At 37.9% G+C, this 18,713-nt stretch overlaps 1 protein-coding gene across 2 annotated transcripts in view; it reads left to right on the forward strand.

Annotated features, from left to right (window-relative positions):
• Positions 1-18,139, forward strand: part of LOC137037931 (CUGBP Elav-like family member 3) — a 72,273-nt gene extending 54,134 nt beyond the window's left edge. The window contains exons 4-15 of one of the 2 annotated variants that reach the window (XM_067412349.1): positions 3,964-4,012; positions 4,819-4,944; positions 5,823-5,902; positions 6,116-6,259; positions 7,577-7,681; positions 8,321-8,465; positions 8,585-8,728; positions 10,878-10,937; positions 11,540-11,644; positions 11,867-12,010; positions 14,762-14,898; positions 17,059-18,139. In XM_067412349.1, the coding sequence (XP_067268450.1) occupies positions 3,964-4,012; positions 4,819-4,944; positions 5,823-5,902; positions 6,116-6,259; positions 7,577-7,681; positions 8,321-8,465; positions 8,585-8,728; positions 10,878-10,937; positions 11,540-11,644; positions 11,867-12,010; positions 14,762-14,889 (1,230 nt within the window). In that variant the 3' untranslated portion in view covers positions 14,890-14,898; positions 17,059-18,139. The remainder of the gene's footprint in view (positions 1-3,963; positions 4,013-4,818; positions 4,945-5,822; positions 5,903-6,115; positions 6,260-7,576; positions 7,682-8,320; positions 8,466-8,584; positions 8,729-10,877; positions 10,938-11,539; positions 11,645-11,866; positions 12,011-14,761; positions 14,899-17,058) is intronic. The other variant, XM_067412350.1, reaches the window with a different exon arrangement.
• Positions 18,140-18,713: the final 574 nt, after the last annotated feature.

The following is an 18,713-nucleotide window of genomic DNA, read 5'->3' on the forward strand; positions in this document are numbered from 1 at the left end:
AAAAACATATTTGAAACAGTTCATGTGAGTTCAGTGGTTCTATCTTAGTATTATAAAGCGATACGAATACTTTTTGTGCACCAAAAAAATAAAGACAATATCTATATGGGCCAATTTCAAAACATTTTGGGTGAACTAACCCTTTAAGACAAGTCATTTCACTCGACGGCCATCTTTGAAATACCTCTCGGGCATTCTCTTTGAATGGGAAAACTTTTCCAAAGCTGTTCGCCAAGCTTTTGGATGAAATTTCATATTTGAAATCACCAATGTGAAATCTGACAACAACTGTCACATAAATTTGGTTTCTAAAAGCTCGAATCATGACAAAAAAATGTCATTTTTAAGGCTCAAGCTAATGTGCATTTGCAGTCTTAAGTACGCGTCTCTATAGGAAGTGTGTGTCTGACCATTGTTGCCAGATTGGAAAAGTCCAAGTATCATTCCAAAAGCTCAAAATTATCGTATTTTGGAAAAAGATTATCGTACACAAGTTTTAGTATATTTAAATGAACTAAATTGATAACTAATGATTTTTACAAAAGAAGGAATCAATACTGAACTTACTTAAGCTGGACAATCACACTATTTTAGCTGCTGTACCGCCAAAATTATGTTCCCTCTATCTCTGTAAATCTACTTTGACACAATCTGCATTGTAAAAAGCACTCTATAAATAAAGGAGACTTGACTTGATGAGTCAAACTTACAGAATACAGATATTTATCTAGACCAACAACTTTTTGACACAACCTGCAAATTACCACAATACATAAATAGCTAGGCCGTACCTTGGTGGGAAACAACTGACCTAAGCGCAGCAGCAGGAACGTTAACTCGAGAGAGAGTCATTCTTCACGATGATTGGCCGAGAATATGTGATGTCTGAGATGAGATAGAAGGCATGCCTATACAAGTTCTCCTTACAATCATGACATAGAGGATCTACAGCTAGATCAATGAATATAGAGAGGCCTTACAATGATCATCATTTGAAGTGTCACACAATTCTAAAAATATCATACATTATGGGATTTTTTTTATTATTGATCGTACTGATATCAAAATTATCATACAAATACGATAATTATCGTATGTCTGGGATCACTGCGTCTGACTGTTTCTATAGGAACCGGAGCTTCTAACGGCCACTGCAGTGACGTGATGACTTTACTAATCACCGATTGGCTCTTATTTAGAAGGCGGGACTTATTCTGCCATATTGTGCATTGTACTTTCTCCCATTCATAATAATACGGGTGCACAGTCTTGGGTACAGGTGCTGTTGAACTCTGAAAATGATAAGTGCTTCATGCTTATTGTTTGCTGTATTCCAAATCTTCTGAAGCCATACAATAGTTTTGTATGAAGAATTCAAGCTGCTGTTTGCTGTATCGCAATATCCACTGCTTTTTTTTCAAATCTCATTTTGCCTTCCATCAAAAGTTTGTGGTCGGTATGATTTTTTTTTTATTTGTTTTGTTTTCAAAAGAGGTCTCTTATGCTCACCAAGGCTGCATTTATTTGATCATAAATACAGTAAAACAATAATATTGTGAAATATTAAATCATAATTTAAAATAAACATTTTCTACCTGAATATATTTTATTCCTTTGATGGCAAAGCTGAATTTTCAGTCTTCATTGTCACTTGATCCTTCAGAAATCATTCTAATATGTTCAAGAAACATTTCTTCTTATCATCAATGTTGAAAACAGTTCTCATTTTTGTGGAAATCATGATTTTGTTCTTCGGGAAAGTTCAAAAGAAAAGCATTTATTTGAAATAACATTAACATTATGAATGTCTTTACTGTCACTTTTAACCAATATGATGCACCCTTGCTGAATAAAAGTATTATAAGGGATAGTGCACCCAAAAATGAAAATTCTGTCATCATTTACTCCCCCTCAAGTTGTTCCAAACCTGTATGAATCAGCAGAAGAAAGAAACTCATACAAGTTTGATACAACTTGTGGGGGAGTAAATGATGACAGAATTTTCTATTTTTGGGTATCCCTTTAATTTCTTTCAAATAAAAAAGCTAGCGTTCATGGCAAATTTTTGAATGGTATTGTTCAGGCACACTAATGACATCAAACAGTATTGTTTTCGTCAATCGACGCTGAATCTGAAGCCATATAAAATGGCTCCTCTTGTGAATGTACGTGAACTTATGAATTAAAGAAGATTTTCTTCGAGTAATGGTTTGAGTTTGGGGGGTGTTCAAGAAAAAAAATGTCTTGGCTGAAAGTGATGGAAGAACCATAAAAGAACCTTGTGTATGAACTAAATTGGGAGCAGCTGCCCCCAATACAATGATAAAACACCCTCAAAAGTTATTTTTCCCCTGTATGCTGGTGTTTTCTGAAGATAAACAAAGCAATTTGGGCAAATCAGATTTAAGCGCTGCAAAACAAGCTCTTACACTGAGATCAGATTAGTAATCACCAGAGGGAGTTACACTAGGAAAGCAAAAGAACTGATCCAGAACAGACGTATAGTGGGTGTTGGAGATCTTTACAGTGCTTTACATTACTGCAGCAATCAATGAGACCTGCTTCATTAGTCATCCTGATAAATGCCCTTCTGTTTGCGTCCTTCTCCGTGAGTCGTGTAATATATTTTTGGCGTGCTGTGAAATAGTGAAAGTCATTATGTATGGTTTATATGGTTCTGTGTGTGTGTGTGTGAGTGATTGCAAGCGAATGCCTGATCTATACGGACCCCAAATGAGCGATCGCGGCTGGATCGGATAAAACCAAGCGATCTGGATTGGGCCGAAATGTCACCTGCTGCATAATTAACGCCTTTATGTTGATTTGGGTAATTTAGCTCACAGCGTCTCTCCTTGCCTCTCATCCACTCCTTTTACTAATTGTATTTATTTAAATTAGAGCTGCAGTGATTGAACAATTCCATGTAGAATTGCGATGTCATTTGAATTTCAATGCTAATACTATCTACTGTTCATGCTAATTCATATTTTCCATTAATTTTGCCTTAATAAAAGAATTTAGTCCTAACAATCATTTAACGGTTGTTTTTTAGAGAATAATATGGACGTAATATCTTTATAACTCACTAGTAAGGTGTTGTCACATTTCTTTTACAGTTCAGTATTGTAGCAAATTGTGGTTATACTTATAACTGTCATACAAGTAAAAGTCTCTTATGCTCACATTATGATGCATTTATTTGATCAAAAATACAGTGAAAACAATAATATTGTGAAATATTATTACAAGTTTTTCAATTTATATATATTTTAAAATGTTGTTTATTCCTGTAAATGAATACTATCAAATGAGTTTTTTCCCACCCAACATTGGTTATATACACACTAATTTTTCTTTATTTTTTTCCCTTTCCACTCTCATTTCCTCTCTCTTTCCCTCTTTCTATTTTTGTGTTTTTTCCTCTCATATCACCATCCCTCCCTCATTCCCCTGGTGCCTCATTCTCTCCACTGTTTCAGAAGCCCAGAATCTCTCACTGTTTTAATCTGCCGTGCGTCTGTAATCCAGATTAGCCAGCGAGCGTGCTTAATCCCATCACTTCCCCAATCCCGCGTGGGTGTGTGCTTTTCCTGGTGCCTGAGAAAAAGAGAGAGAGAGAGAGAGAGAGAGAGGGGCAGGATTAGGTGTGATGGAGAGAGAAAGAGCATAAAACCGATTCTTGATGAGAGATAAAAGTGGACGTGAGAGATGGCGATTAGGCCTCAAATGGAGGCAAACAAGTACAAAGAGCAGAGAGCAGAGATAAAGGGACACAAACAGAACAGAAGCAGGACCAGTGTGGAGATTTTTCTTTTAACTCGGGAATATTGAGGCAGATGGGCAGGTCCTGAGATCTACATCACTCGCATACATTCAATAAACGCACACACAAACAGAAGAGGAAATGAAAGAGCTGGATTATTAAGTACAGTTGATCATGTGATCATGTGCTCTGTGTTTCAGATGAACCGCCCCATCCAAGTGAAGCCAGCGGACAGTGAGGGCCGAGGAGGTAACACACACACACACACATGGGCACTTTCCATAGACATATTAATTTTTATACTGCACAAACTATATATTTTATCTCTACCTCCAAATCTACCCATCTTTTTAACATTTTCAAAAAACATCACTTAGTAAGATTTATAATTATGGGGAACTAAAAATGTCCTCACAAGGACAAGGATTTCGAATATTGCCATCTTTGTTGGGACACACACACACACACACACACACACACACACACACACACTATAGGGATAAACCATAGAATTCTATTGTCTTGATTTAATTTATGTATCATTTTTACCTTGAATTATAAATAATTTTTACCTTTGAGCTTGTCTTCAAATGAAAGTTTTGTCACATTCAAATCATTAATGGGGATAGTTTTGTCTTCAAAGTATGTCTAAGTAGACACACACACAGCAAAATGTATTAATAATTCAAGAATTCAACATTTTAAACCCATTAAATGGACGTGGAATGCGTACAGACTGATTTAATAATCTCTTATTGGATGTAAACGTCAACACAATCCAAAACACAATGCAAATGGTTCTTTCATTTTAATCCTGCATTAATACACACACAAAATATGAGCTAGTGCCTTTGTGTTGGTCAGCAAGCGACAGTCCTCTAGGGCCCTCTAGTGGCCAATAAAGTTATTGCACCATGAAAATTACACTAGCATGGAGTGACAAATATTGCCAGAGATCATTTGATGGTTATTACCACTTTACAATGATACATGATTTTAAACTGCCATTTGTCTAGTAAATGTATACTTATCATGATCTGTCTTTCTGTATGTAGACAGGAAGCTGTTTGTGGGGATGTTGGGGAAACAGCTGTCAGATACAGATGTCAGAAAAATGTTCGAGCCTTTCGGGAGTATAGAGGAGTGCACAGTACTCAGAGGGCCTGACGGAGCCAGCAAAGGTGCGCAAACCACATTTAAATACATGCACTGCATCCTTCCCCTGCTAGGGTTAACCAGGTGTGTCATGAGGCTTAAATTCTGACAAATATTTATAAATATTTTATTTATTGATTATTATATATTACTACTACTGCTACTACTACTACTACTACTACTACTACTACTAATAATAATAATAATACATCATTATTATTATTATATTTGTATTAATTGATTAAACTATTATAAACTGTGATAATAATACATTTATTTATTTATTAGCATTTCTTGTTTGAAAGACATGGTTTAAGTCTTCTTTCTTTATTCTATAACATTCCTTTACAAACATATTCTTTTAGTGAACCCCATTTTCTTTTTACAGAATCACATTTTGAGCATTGATTGCAAATTTACCACATATTATAAATATAAATTGTAACAAATCAATTATTTTAGCAAGTCTTGCCAGTTGAAGGCTCTTTCAGTACGATTGCAGACAATAAAGCACATCTGTACCAGCGTTTGTAGTAATACAACACTAGTAGGGTTGGAGCAGCGAGTGTTCGGTCATGCACGCGCATGTTGGCTAATGAATGATAGTCTGTTTGGCACATGCTGTGATTTATAAAGTGATGGATGTGTGTGCTCTGGGTAATTACGTGTGAGTGTGAATGGAACAGATGCACCTGCTGTAGTAAATCATTAACTGTTTCACTTTGCTCTTCCATATGTACAGATGTAGGCCTTGGGTAATAATGTGGGCATTTGTTCCAACCTCAGCTTGTTGAAATGATTTCATTTGTTTAATTGGATGTTTAACTACTCCCACTTGATGACTTCTAAAATGTCAGCCTAATGCATTTGCTGGTGTTGTCTAATGATGTGTTTTGTGTTGCAGGTTGCGCATTTGTAAAATATCAGAGTAACGCAGAAGCACAGGCGGCCATTAGCGCTCTACACGGCAGCCGCACTCTTCCGGTTAGTGTTTCGTTCACATTCAGGATTCCTCCCACTATCACACCTACAAGCATAACGCAACACAGTATGCCATTGTTCATATACTCATACTCATTCCCTACTGAGACTTTGTGCTTTGTTTTAACATCACCCACTGCATATTTCACCTCAAGAACTTCTCAGTTTCTTTTATTTGAGGATGTTTGAGAATGAGGATTGTCTTTATCCCCTCAGGGTGCATCTTCTAGTCTGGTGGTAAAGTTTGCAGACACAGAGAAGGAGAGAGGAATCAGGCGTATGCAGCAGGTGGCCTCTCAGCTGGGTGTCATAAGTCCCATGAGCCTACACCTGGGCGCCTACAACGCCTACACACAGGCAGTAAGCACTAACACCACAATTTCTTGAGCAGCAAATCAGCATATTAGAATGATATCTGAAGGATCATGTGACACTAGTCTGGAGTGATAGGTGCGTTCACGCCGTGTTGAAATTACTGTAATTTCGAGGTTTCAACTTGCAAATCGTTCACGTCCTTGTAGAGCTCGTAATTGCAGCTTGTAAGATGGGACTTTTCTGAGAGCTCCTACTTGTACCACGTGACCACTGATAGTGTCGCCATAGAAACGCATAATTTTCAGTCTGAGGACATGAACGGCTCTGAATAGAACATCACGTGTTGTCATCTCGAGCCTATGGTAATTATGACAGGGTGTGAATGCAGCGTATGATGCAAAAAAGAAAAGTTATTTTAAAATATAATATTATTTCACAATATTACTGTCTGTATTGTATATTAGATCAAATAAATGTAGCCTTGGTCAGCAATATGAACAAAAATCTCATTCTCTCACTGAATTTACCCAAACTTTTAAACAGTAGTGCATATTGAGGCTGGAATCCACTACACGACTTTTGCTCAGATTGTTGCCCCGATTTGCAGTCTAGATAAGTCGACAATAGCTGGCGAAAGTCTACAGATTTTGGGCAGTCGGAGTTGACAGATTATACAGAAAATGTGTAGTGGGTACAAACTCTTTTTTTTTTTTTTTTTTTTTGCTTCAGACTATGATTCCATCCATTCGGAGGATATCAAAACATATTTTGAGGCAAATTTAGAACACACAATGTAGTGTACGGCCACGTTCACACAGCAGCAGAATACGGTTGTCAGTCCTGTATTTGAGTCCTTAACACAGTTATACAGGAGTGACAACTGCATTCTAAAACCGAAATCACAACTGTAAATATTCAGGACTCACAACCGCATTCTCTGAAAACACTGTGTGAACGTAACCGGATTGGACAAGTCATCCGTCACGTCATACGTAGATACATATACGTAAATGCCACATTCGACCGCTCCAGATAGGTCGGCATGTCCGCCATCTTGGAACGGCCAGTGTGTCGTCACTCAGAGTAAGAATCAGTGATGCCACAACATGAGTAGCTTCTGGTTGTGAAACCTTAGAGATTTAAATTCCTGAAGAAATGGGACAACATTTCACAGGTGAGAATGTGCTGGTTTGTGTTTTTATCTGTATTAACTCAATATTACAGGTTTTATACTATGGTAACTTTTTAATGTTGTGTTAGCTAGCGCTTTCGTCTTGTTGTATTGTGTTAGCTTAGCAAAATCATCTGCTGAAGTCTATTGCAGATTTAGATGTTCACACATGTGTCTAACTACGGTTGCAGACGCACAGTCAACTTGCTCTCGAGTGTTCACGGACCGGTGTTTTGACCGTTCCAATGTGGCGGACGGCTAACGTATGGCAGCCCATAGAAACAGCCACTAATGAGGCATCTATGTTTATATACCTATGCATGTTTCTGTGTGAGTTTGTTGTGTTTGGAACAATTTGAAATTCTTGTAGTGTATGATCCTCAGTCATTTAGTGTATGATGTCCAGTTTTTCTCTGTAACCAAGTTTATGATGCCTAGTGTTTTAGAATCTGTTTAGATGTTAAAAGTCGTGTAGTGTATTCCAGCCTTTACATAAGCTAAATAAGATTCATGCCAACAGCTTAATGTCCAAATATTTTTGTCAGCATATTTATTTATTTAACATGTAACAAAACTTTTAGAACACTATCTGTCTTTAAACTAAATTCTACTTGATTTGATATCTTGTTGTCTAATGCAATGATGTTCATACATAAAATGTGCCAACAATTTTACGGCCACTGTATGTACCAGGATTTAGTTCACAGAATGGGATGAATTGAATTGGGATTAAAGCAATAACTGGAGGTTGTATTAGGTTTGTTACCAGAAATACTTCCATAATTACTTTCTGTTCTACACACAGGAAGTTCTAATTGAAATGGCATTGACCTAATAACCCTAGTACAACCCCTACACAGGACTCTGCTGAAAGTTTTATATGTCATAGTCCTGGATTCACTGTTTTTTTTCTTTCTTCTTTTTGTCATAACCAGCTCGTCCAACAGCAGGCCTTGGTGGCTCAGTCCGCATATCTGTCTCCCGTGGCGACGGTTGCCGCGGTGCAGATGCAGCAGTTGGCTGCTCTCAATCCCAGCAGCATCATAGCCACACCCATCGCCTCAATCACACCCTCCTCAGGTAAATGAAAGTCTGCTACAATATCAAGTCGGTCCTTCATATCTAACATTCCAAGTTCTTTCCAAGAGTTCTTGTATTTAATTAAATTTGTGTATTCGTGATTGGTCATTCTGCTCTAGGTACGAACACTCCTCCAGCCATTGCCACACCTGTGCCTGCTCTGCCTCCAATCGCAGTCAACAGTTACCCACAAGTCCCTGCACCTCCCAATGGCCAGTCTGCCTCTGAAACCCTCTACACCAATGGTGTCCACCCATATCAGGGTGAGGACCTTCCTTCAGTGTTTATAAATTGTAATTCTATATTGTATTATTGTTTAATAATAACACTTGGGGTTAAACAGATCATTGTTGATATGTGATCCATACCAACCAGACTCCACGAATCACATGCGTGCTGAATCGTGGAGTCTGGTCGGTATGGATTTATTGCAAGTTTAACCACCATAGAGTGAAATGTGTGTTTTGTCTTGCTAGTTTATTCATTCAATAGATTTCAAACCATTCTAGCACTGGAAGACGCAGAAGAGAATTTAATGCGGTGGTCGTGCTCTGTTATCTGTGCGTTATCTGTGACTCAAAAATCATAATATGATCTGAACCGTGAGTTTTGTGATCTGTTGGACCTCTAAATAATACTCATAGTACTCAGTATTTTACAAATATTTTCTTGTGATGCTTTACAATATAATGTTTATATCATATGTATTTTATATAGACCACAATCATTTATTAGTATCATGTAGGGCCTCCTTTTGCAGCCATTACAGCATCATTTTGTCTTGGGAATGATAGATTACAAGTACTTCACAGTGGCCAGAGGGATTTTAAGTCATTCCTCTTCCAGAACAGTGGCCAGGTCACTATGCGATGCTGGTGGAGGAAAATGTTTTCTGACTTGCTCCTCCGAAATACCCCAAAGTGGCTCAAAAATATTTAGATCTGGTGACTCTGCAGGCCATGGGAGACGTTCATCAAACCTTCTATCACACGTCTTGCTGTGTGTATTGGTGCATTATTATGCTGATACACACCCTTCAGGGTACAACATCCCCTTTCACATCGTATAGTTCTAGGAACTCAGTTATAGGAACTAGCCACAAGGGTGGTTCCCTGAGAACTAGTTTTCCCCCCGGGCCATTTTTCTGGTTGCATTCACACCGGTTGCAGTGCTGCATTTACTAACGTCAACAACTGGGGGATGGAAGACACCGCGATTGAAGCTGTGTTTGTTGTGTGTTTCGTGATAATGGAGATGGAATGTAGACCCATATGTTATGAATTAAAGAGCAAAAAGTAGGGCTAAGAGATTAAATCTCCTACAGCAACTTGCAGAGAAAAGAACACAAACCCACAGACAACAGGTAAATGCTGTTATCGCTGTTTTCCATGTTTGTGGAGTAAGTATCTTAACACTGATTTTTAAAAATGCTGGGTGCTGGTATTTATATGCAGTTGGCCAATCAACGTACACTTACATCACTGGTAGTTCCTATTGTGCTGGGTTAGATCCTATTCTGAAGTAAGATCTAATTTAGTCCCCCTAAAAGGAGTTTCTAGTTCCTGTGGTGCGAACACGCCAAAAAACGGGTAGTTCTGCCAATAGTTTTAGAAACTATGAAAAAGTTCCTCCGATGCGAAAGCCCCTAATGTTTGAACCATTATCTGCACATGGTCCTCCAGAATGGTTCTGTAGTGCTTGGCCCATCAGGAGGCACAGTAGGGGAATGCCATGATATTGCAGCCCAAACCATCACTGATCCACCCCGTACTTCACTCTGGGCAGCAATAGTCTGAGAGTTCAGCTTCTTTGGGGTGTCTCCACATCGTAACTCCCACGGATGTAGGAAAGACAGTGAAGGTTGACTCATCAGAGAACAATACATGTTTCACTTTGTCCACAGCCCAAGATTTGCACTATTGGCACCAATGAAACCAACATTTGGCATTGGCATTAGTGACAAAAGGTTTGGCTATAGCAGCCCGACCATGAATATTGACACTGTGGAGCTCCTGGCAAATAGTTTTGGTGGAAACAAGAGAGTCGAGGTGCAACTGGGTTGTATCGAGGATACAATCCAGGTTAGTAACTGAACATCCCTGTCAGACAGCTTCCTCTTTCGTCTACAGTTACTTCTGTTGGATGTGGTTCGTCCTTGTGGTGGTATGCCGACATTACCCTGGATACCACAGCACTCCACAAAGACTTGCTGTCTTGGTCACAGATGAGCTACTCTGATATGTCTCCCATCATGTTGTGTGGATTGCAATATTTTATGTACAGCTGTGCTATTGCTCTGCTAATTCAACCTTCACACTCTGGTCTTACTGATGTATGTATAAATATTTATATTTTATACCAATTGTCTCATCCTATTCTTCTGTTTGTTTTCAATATTTATGTATCCTTCAGCTCAGAGTCCTGCATTGGATCCTCTCCAGCAGGCGTACACAGGCATGCAACACTACACGGGTGAGGCTTCTCAACTCCTGAAAAACTGAAAATTTGTCAACAGTTAAGAATGTGAAATACAGTACTTCCTTTTTCAGAACCCCCAGAAATTCAAATTCAAATTCAAAAGCAAGAAGTAAAATACAATCGAATGTAGTTACAATAAACAAACATTGTTTTCCACATTTTTTTCATGATTTCAATTAAATGAACACAATGATTTTTTTTATTCATATGCATGTTTTTATTCAAATAATCTAATCATAATCGAATAATTAATTATAAACAGCTGCATTTTCACTAAAACATTTTAAACTATGTAAGCTGCTACAGGTGGACTTCCGTGAAGGATAATGATGTAAATGAACTGCTGAGTGAATTAATTCACTGATGTGGATAGTCAACATAGATAATTGAGATTCACAACACTCTCAGTGGTTATTTTTGCTACTGAGTGCTAATTTTTAACTGCTAATTTAAGGCTAGGCTATTTTTATAGCAAGCAGTTTGTCTTTCTCAAGGTCTTATCTGCTCAAAATAACAAATACAGACTGTGGAATGGCACTTCAAAAAAAGATGACTTTGCCCTGGTCTGATGTCTAACCTCATTACTCCACCCACAGCTACATATCCTGCTGCTTATGGATTGGTCGGTCAACCATTTCCACATCAGCCCACCTTGGTTGCCCAGCAACCCCAGCAGCCGCAGCAGCTGCAACAACGAGAAGGTAACAATGTCATTTCCTGTTTCACTGGCTACTATGACCACTGACATCCTGTTTTGATTATTCCCAAGTCTATTAATGAACATATTTCTTGATCATTGTTCTTCAGCAAAAGATTCAAAGCACCATGTTTCTTCCAGGAATCAACAACTTCCTTTTATGATAAAAAAACGCATTTCCCTTCTCTGTTTGGGCTCATTCCTTCCCTTCTCTAACTCTCTCCAGGACCAGAAGGCTGCAATATCTTTATTTATCATCTGCCTCAGGAGTTCACCGACTCGGAGATGCTGCAGATGTTCCTGCCTTTCGGTAACGTCATCTCAGCCAAGGTGTTCGTTGACCGCGCCACCAATCAGAGCAAATGCTTTGGTGAGTGTCTTCCAAAGAGCGATTTAGATGCTATATGTGGAGGGATTTAACAGACCAAATTATATAAATATTCAATAAAATATGTCAATGAATGTTGCAATAAAATACATGCAATGAAATACATCATATTTTTTTCATGTAACATTAAAGGTGCAATAAGTGATTTTTGAAAGTGGATCAGACCGAGCACCACAACAAACTTGTAGCCAATCAGCAGTAGGGGGCGTGTCCACTCATGATTGGGGGAGGAGAAAGAGTGAGCAACAGGGAGATTTGAAGAAAGACTGTAGAAAGAGAGACGGCTGAGAGACATTACAAAAGAGAAAAGATCTGAAGAATATCACTGGAAAAAGAAGGGTTATGATCAGGCGAGAGCTTTAGGACCTGCTTTAATGTTAGAAAAGCTTTCCAGCGCTGAAGAGACCTAAGTGGGAAGGCCTGAAAACAGATGGCGATGTTGCGTTGTTTCTGCTCCATACGTGAGTAACATGTTTTGAGTGTCAATGTTTGTCTGGAGCTGGTGCTGCTAGTAACTAACAACGAACACTTACTTGCATATACCCGTGTACTGTATGTTCATTTTTTTCATTCATCATCTTCACTTTGAAGCTATATTTTTCAATATACGTTCTTGTTTGTACTTGTGTTCTTGTGAAACGTCATCATTCGCTGCCTAAGTATTGTTCCAATTCAAAGTTCACATCTAGCCAATTAAAGTTCAAATCCCCGGATGTGTTCTTGATCCGCCCCTTTTATCGGGTATGCATCGAGAGGTGACTTGTGCCGACTTGATACAGCCAGGTATCCCAGAATGCATCTCGCACCAACCAGCAAGTGTCAATACTGAAGGAAACCTGCGTAATTAAAAAAAAAAAATACTGTTATGGTGTCATGAAATGTAATTTTAAAGCTGCAGTCCGCAACTTTTTTGTGTTAACAATTTACAAATATTATATAATGAGAATATACAACATGACGTGTTTTTGTCTTATCCTGAATCATTATGATACAATTATAATAAGTGTTTATATTCTGACTATTTCAGACCAGACTGGTAGGACTCGCTGCAGAGTATCACTGTAACTGCGTGATTCGCCATAGACATACACAGAGAAAAGTAGCTCCGGCTAGAATGTTCCTCCGCAAGACGTGTGCAGTTCTGTTTATTAACCACTAGAGGGCCAAAAATCGCAGACGGCAACTTTAAGAGTAGAGGCTCTAATGTATTTGTTTAAAGCTCAAATCTGTGGTTTATTTATAAAGATAGCATCTATTTGAAAATTTGACGTCTTGGAGTTGTGAGATCCAGGTGATCACCGGGTGTTTGGCGCTCATTAACCCCTCCTGGAACAGTCATACCTCGGCTAGTCCTTCTGACGTTTGATGCTGGCTCTGATGTCTCTGTAGTGGTTAAACATGTGATATAATTTGACTTGTGTACATCTAACTGGCGATCTTTGGTCTTATGAATCTATAATTTGTTTCTTGACAAATCATTTTGTTTGAGGGCAAACTGAAGTTTCATAACTTTGAATATTTAGGCTATTTTACATTGTAGCCTACTAGAGCACTGACTTTGTACATTTGCCTGAATTGCTTGCTTGTCTTTCTTGCTATTGTATAGCTTCTTATACCTTTTACAATGGCTAATATTGATCATTAAGACTGACATTTAACAAAAAGAGACACAGTTGTGTTTATGCCATATTTCATTTTATTACAAATTTTATTAAGATAATCAGAGTACATATGCACATATTGCCAAAACCACATATTAATGTGTTTAATATTTTAAATGTAAATGAAAAGAGGCAGGGTTGTGTTTTAAATTTCGTTTTATTGCAGTGAAGATAATCAATAAATGCGTTGCCTGAACCACATTTGTGTGGCTATTAATGAAAACGAAAAGTGTTTTTTTTATAACATATTTTGTTTTATTGTTGCCTAAAATATACATACAGAGATAACCGGAGTAGCCAGAGCGAGCTGAGTGACGTTATCAAGAACGCTGCTGTGCCATTTGCAGAAACACCGGACTTGTGTCCTCCCGTCCTCGGGAGTTCGTTGTCCTGACTTGGCAAGTTTGACCAACCAAGGACGCAAGTTCGAACTTTGCGTACTTGGTATTGAGAAACGCCCAAAGAGACACCCACTCCACACAAAGAACATGTTCGTGCATTTTGGGGAGGGGTGTGTTTGTTTGGGCTGATTTCAAATATCAACAGTGTTCAACAACGATTCTCAGAAATCACTTCCTGCACCTTTAAAAAGAACATTAAATGCCACCTTAAAATGAAAACCTCATGAAATACATGAAATAAAGCAGACAATATAATACATCACAAAATAATTTAATACATAATGAAATGTTTCTGTCAATAAGCATGATTAAAGGTGAGTACAAATAAATAAATTGGGTGTGAAATATGTCTGAAATACGACATGATATAAGCCTTGAAAAGCTTGTGAACAATTGTCAAAGTTTTGAGGGTGGGGATCAAGTTAAATATGTATTTCACGCCTTATTTATTTATTTCTGCTTACATTTAATTGTACTTTACTGCAACATTCATGACCATTTTTAATGATCTGTTTATTTAATTTAGTCTGTTAAATCTCTCCGCAGCTATAAGCAGAAGTTGCAGTTTAAAACGGTGTTGAAATTACAAGCAGATCATCAGTGACTCATTCACCGACACACTTCCTCCACAGCGTTTTCATCTTCTGTTTCTTTCTTGTTGCTGGTCACAGGTTTCGTAAGCTTCGACAACCCGGCGAGCGCTCAGGCTGCCATCCAGTCCATGAACGGCTTTCAGATCGGCATGAAGAGGCTTAAAGTTCAGCTCAAGAGGCCTAAAGACGCCAACCGCCCATACTGAGACGAACAGGTGAGCAAAACCAGAAAAGATAACAAGTGCCTCTTCACTAAATCTCTCAGTATTATGCTTTATAATATGTGAGCAGTTCTAAACTAACCAGTCTAGCCAGAATATCCTGTTTTGATTGATTGATTACCTAAATAAAAGCGTAACTCATCAGCATTAGATCTTAAAAACGTAGTCGAAAAGGACAAAAAAAAAAAAAAACACTCATTAATTTTAACTTTCATTTATTGTTTTTGTGCTGTGTCATTGTTCACTCTCCTGCAAAAAAACAATCAAACAAACAAACAAAACCTCATCCACACCAAGGCTGCCCCGTCCAATCATAACTCGTGCGGAGACCACGTCGCTATGGCTACGGTGGCCTAGCAACCAATAAAGCTCCCCCTTCCTCCCACAGCGTTGGTTTGTAAGTTGATTGGCCTGTGTTGGTTGCTGTGGCGATATTCCTGCCTGTGATGGTTGCCATTAGCAGTTTTGTTTTTTGGCCCTTTGTCATGTATCCTCCATGCTGAGAGTGCATGGCGGGTTACCGTGGTGACTATGGACTGTGTTTGGTGCGTTGTGACTCTCTCTTTTTGTTTTATAAATACTGATCAATAACTGACACTACATCTGTGATTTACTCTTAACGTAACTCGTAGCTAACGGAGTTACTCTACCTAAATTGATCCTATTGAACTCTAATCAACCAGCTTAATGTGCTACTTTTGGGTGGATTTTGTTTTTGATCAGTCTCCTCTGTGTTTTGTTTGGTCATGACTCTATTTCTTCTACAAAATACTCCCATATGTAGTCTGGTGGTGTTATAGTTACTGTGAATGTGGGGTGGGGGGGTCTCAGTGTGGTTGTATTTGATTCCAAGAGAGTTTGTGCTAGTGGGTATGCTGTTTCGTGCCAACGAGTGAGCTTGTGTACGTGCTTGCGTGAATGATGCGAACGACTCGTGCGTTTGAGCGTGAGAGAGAGCGAGCGAGAGAGAGAGAGAGAGGTAGGGAACTTCATTCATTATACCTCTCAAACCTCTCACGCTGAGGTTTGAGGTGACACTTTGTGGTTGTTATGGTGAAATAAGTGACGCATTGTGCCGACCAAAGAACAGCATTCCTCTGTAGGAATTCTGGGTTATTTTACAGTCAAACTCTTTTCTAGCTCATTTACATTCAATCATTTGTTTGAGCACCCAAAAAGGATGCAGTTAAGTCACCATCTGAACATGATACAGCCCAGAATTCCTATGGTGCATGTTGGAAATTTGTTTGCCTGCCAGAAATGTTTCCCCACTTTAAACGATCACTAACATAGAAAAACACACACTTGCATAAAAACCCCATTCACTGACTCACAACATAGGTTGCATGGAAGTATAGAATGGTAAGCATTAGATAACCTTCCCAAAAGGGTTAGTTCACCCAAAAATGAAGTTTTTGTCATTAATTACTCACCCTCATGTTGCTCCAAACCCGTAAGACTTCTGTTCATCTTCTGAAGACAAATTAAGATATTTTAGCTATTTAATTACCACTTTCTAGGCCCAGAAAGGTAGTAAAGACATTGTTAAAACAGTTCATGTGACTACAGTGGTTCAACCTTAATGTTATGAAGCGACGAGAATACTTTTTGTGCGCAAAAACAAAACAAAAATAACGACTTTATTCAACAATTTCTTCTCTTCCCTGTCAGTCTCCTGTGCTGTTGATGTAGTAAACACAGTGCAGCGCTTCCGTGTTTATCTGAACGCCGGCTCGGTATTGGCCGACGCTGTTCGCGTGAACATCACACGCATCGGTTGAAGAAATTATTGAATAAAGTATTTGTTTTTGCGCACAAAAAGTATTCTCGTCACTTCATAAGGTTGAACCACTGTAGTCACATGGCCTATTTTAACTTTAGTAGCTTTCTGGGCATTGAAATTGGTAATTAAATTGCTGTCTATAGCTCTCGGATTTCATCAAAAATATCTTAATTTGTGTTCCGAAGAATAAAGAAGGTCTTATGGGTTGAAAAGACATGAGGGTGAGTAATTAATGACAGAATTTTTTATTTTTCAGTAAACTAACCCTTTAACTGTGTGAACCAAGTAGGAGTGTGTTTTTTTTGTTGTTTTTTTGCGGATCGATGTGACTTGTTCTTAACTGCTGTTTTCATTTTCTTTCTCTTTCACAGGGAAGAAAGGAGAATACAAATGGAGTCACTTTTCCTCTGCTGCAAATTACGGGACCAACAACTTTCGCAAAACTACAGTATAAGACCTACCGAGATTATTTAAACAAAAAAATATACATTTAATAGTAATAAAGACAGACTTATCGCAGGAGAGGAGCAGGTTAAATAGAATGATTTACTACCTTAACAGTATACGATATAGGACCAATCAGCAACGCAACGCCACTCGCTCTTCTGCTTCACAAGCTGTTGTGCCGTGTGCTTGTGGGTCGTGACTTTTCTGCCCTCGACCCACACATCTACGCAACACACACACACACACACACACAAATGGGACCAACGCAAATATGTCGGTACTACACAAGTTTCACTTCTGGGTTCAAATGAACTACAGACTATTAAAGTCTTTGTGCAGCAATCTAAAATATGTATATAGAAATTCCAGGGGACCATGTGTAGACATATCGAAACAGTTGGGAGGGTGGGACTGGGTCAATGCGATCAGAGCAAAGAATCATTGGAGGTATGGTAGCTAGAGAAGTTTTGGGAGTTTTGAAGGATTTGCTCTTGGTCTCTAATCTGAGTCCAGTTATACATAGTTCTTCATCTTTAATACTTACAGAAACAAATTACCTGTGGTATAGGATGCTGGTCCTATATTGCAATCCTCCCTAAAAGTACTGAATATAGTTTATCACAGAGAGGCTGTAGTTAGTTTTTTTTTTTTTTTAGTTTTGTTAGTTTTTCTTTCTTTTTAAGAAAAAAATTGTGGATGATTCGAGAAGATTCATGAACGTTAAAACATTTAAAAATGTATTTCATTGTATATATCATGCTTTTAAAATGAAGGTCAAGATTTAAACATTTGGGATATTATTATTATTATTATTATTATTATTATTATTTAGGGAAAGTGATTTCTATCTTTTTTTGCAATTAATTTATCAATTTCTTGGAGGGCATTTTTTAAATTATTTATGAAGATAGAGGATCATTGGCACATGTTCCGATGAATCCATGTATTTTTAGACATTTTATTTACAGATTTACCATTAATGAACAATCATTATTATTATTATTATTATTCTATTTATTTTCTTCAACTGTTGTTTCACAACCTGTCGATTACAAAAAAAAAATTTGAATAAAATTTTAAACAATATTTTTTTTGTGCGTGTCTGTGTGTGATTACTGGAAAAAATGTATGTGTATTTGTTATATTTTTAGATGCATGAAAATTCAAATTCAAATTCTAATATTAAATTCATTAGAAGGATCTTAAAATATATGTTGTTACCAACTTGAAGCAGAACATATTTTTACTCATTACTTATGTATGCTAATGTCTTAGTTCACCCAAAAATGAAAATTCTGTCATTTATTACTCACCCTCATGTCATTCTACACCCGTAAGACCTTCGTTCATCTTCGGAACACAAATTAAGATATTTTTGATGAAATCGATGGCTCGTTGAGGCCACCATTGAGAGCAAAGCCACCAAACCTCTCAAGATCCATAAGGTAACGTACTAAAAACATATTTAAAACAGTTCATGTGAGTTTAGTAGTTCTACCTTAATATTATAAAGCGACGAGAATACTTTTGTGCGCCAAAACAACTAAATAACGACTTTTCAACAATATCTAGTGATGGC

Source organism: Chanodichthys erythropterus, chromosome 15 (assembly GCF_024489055.1).
Source record: "Chanodichthys erythropterus isolate Z2021 chromosome 15, ASM2448905v1, whole genome shotgun sequence".
Lineage (NCBI taxonomy): Eukaryota > Metazoa > Chordata > Actinopteri > Cypriniformes > Xenocyprididae > Chanodichthys > Chanodichthys erythropterus.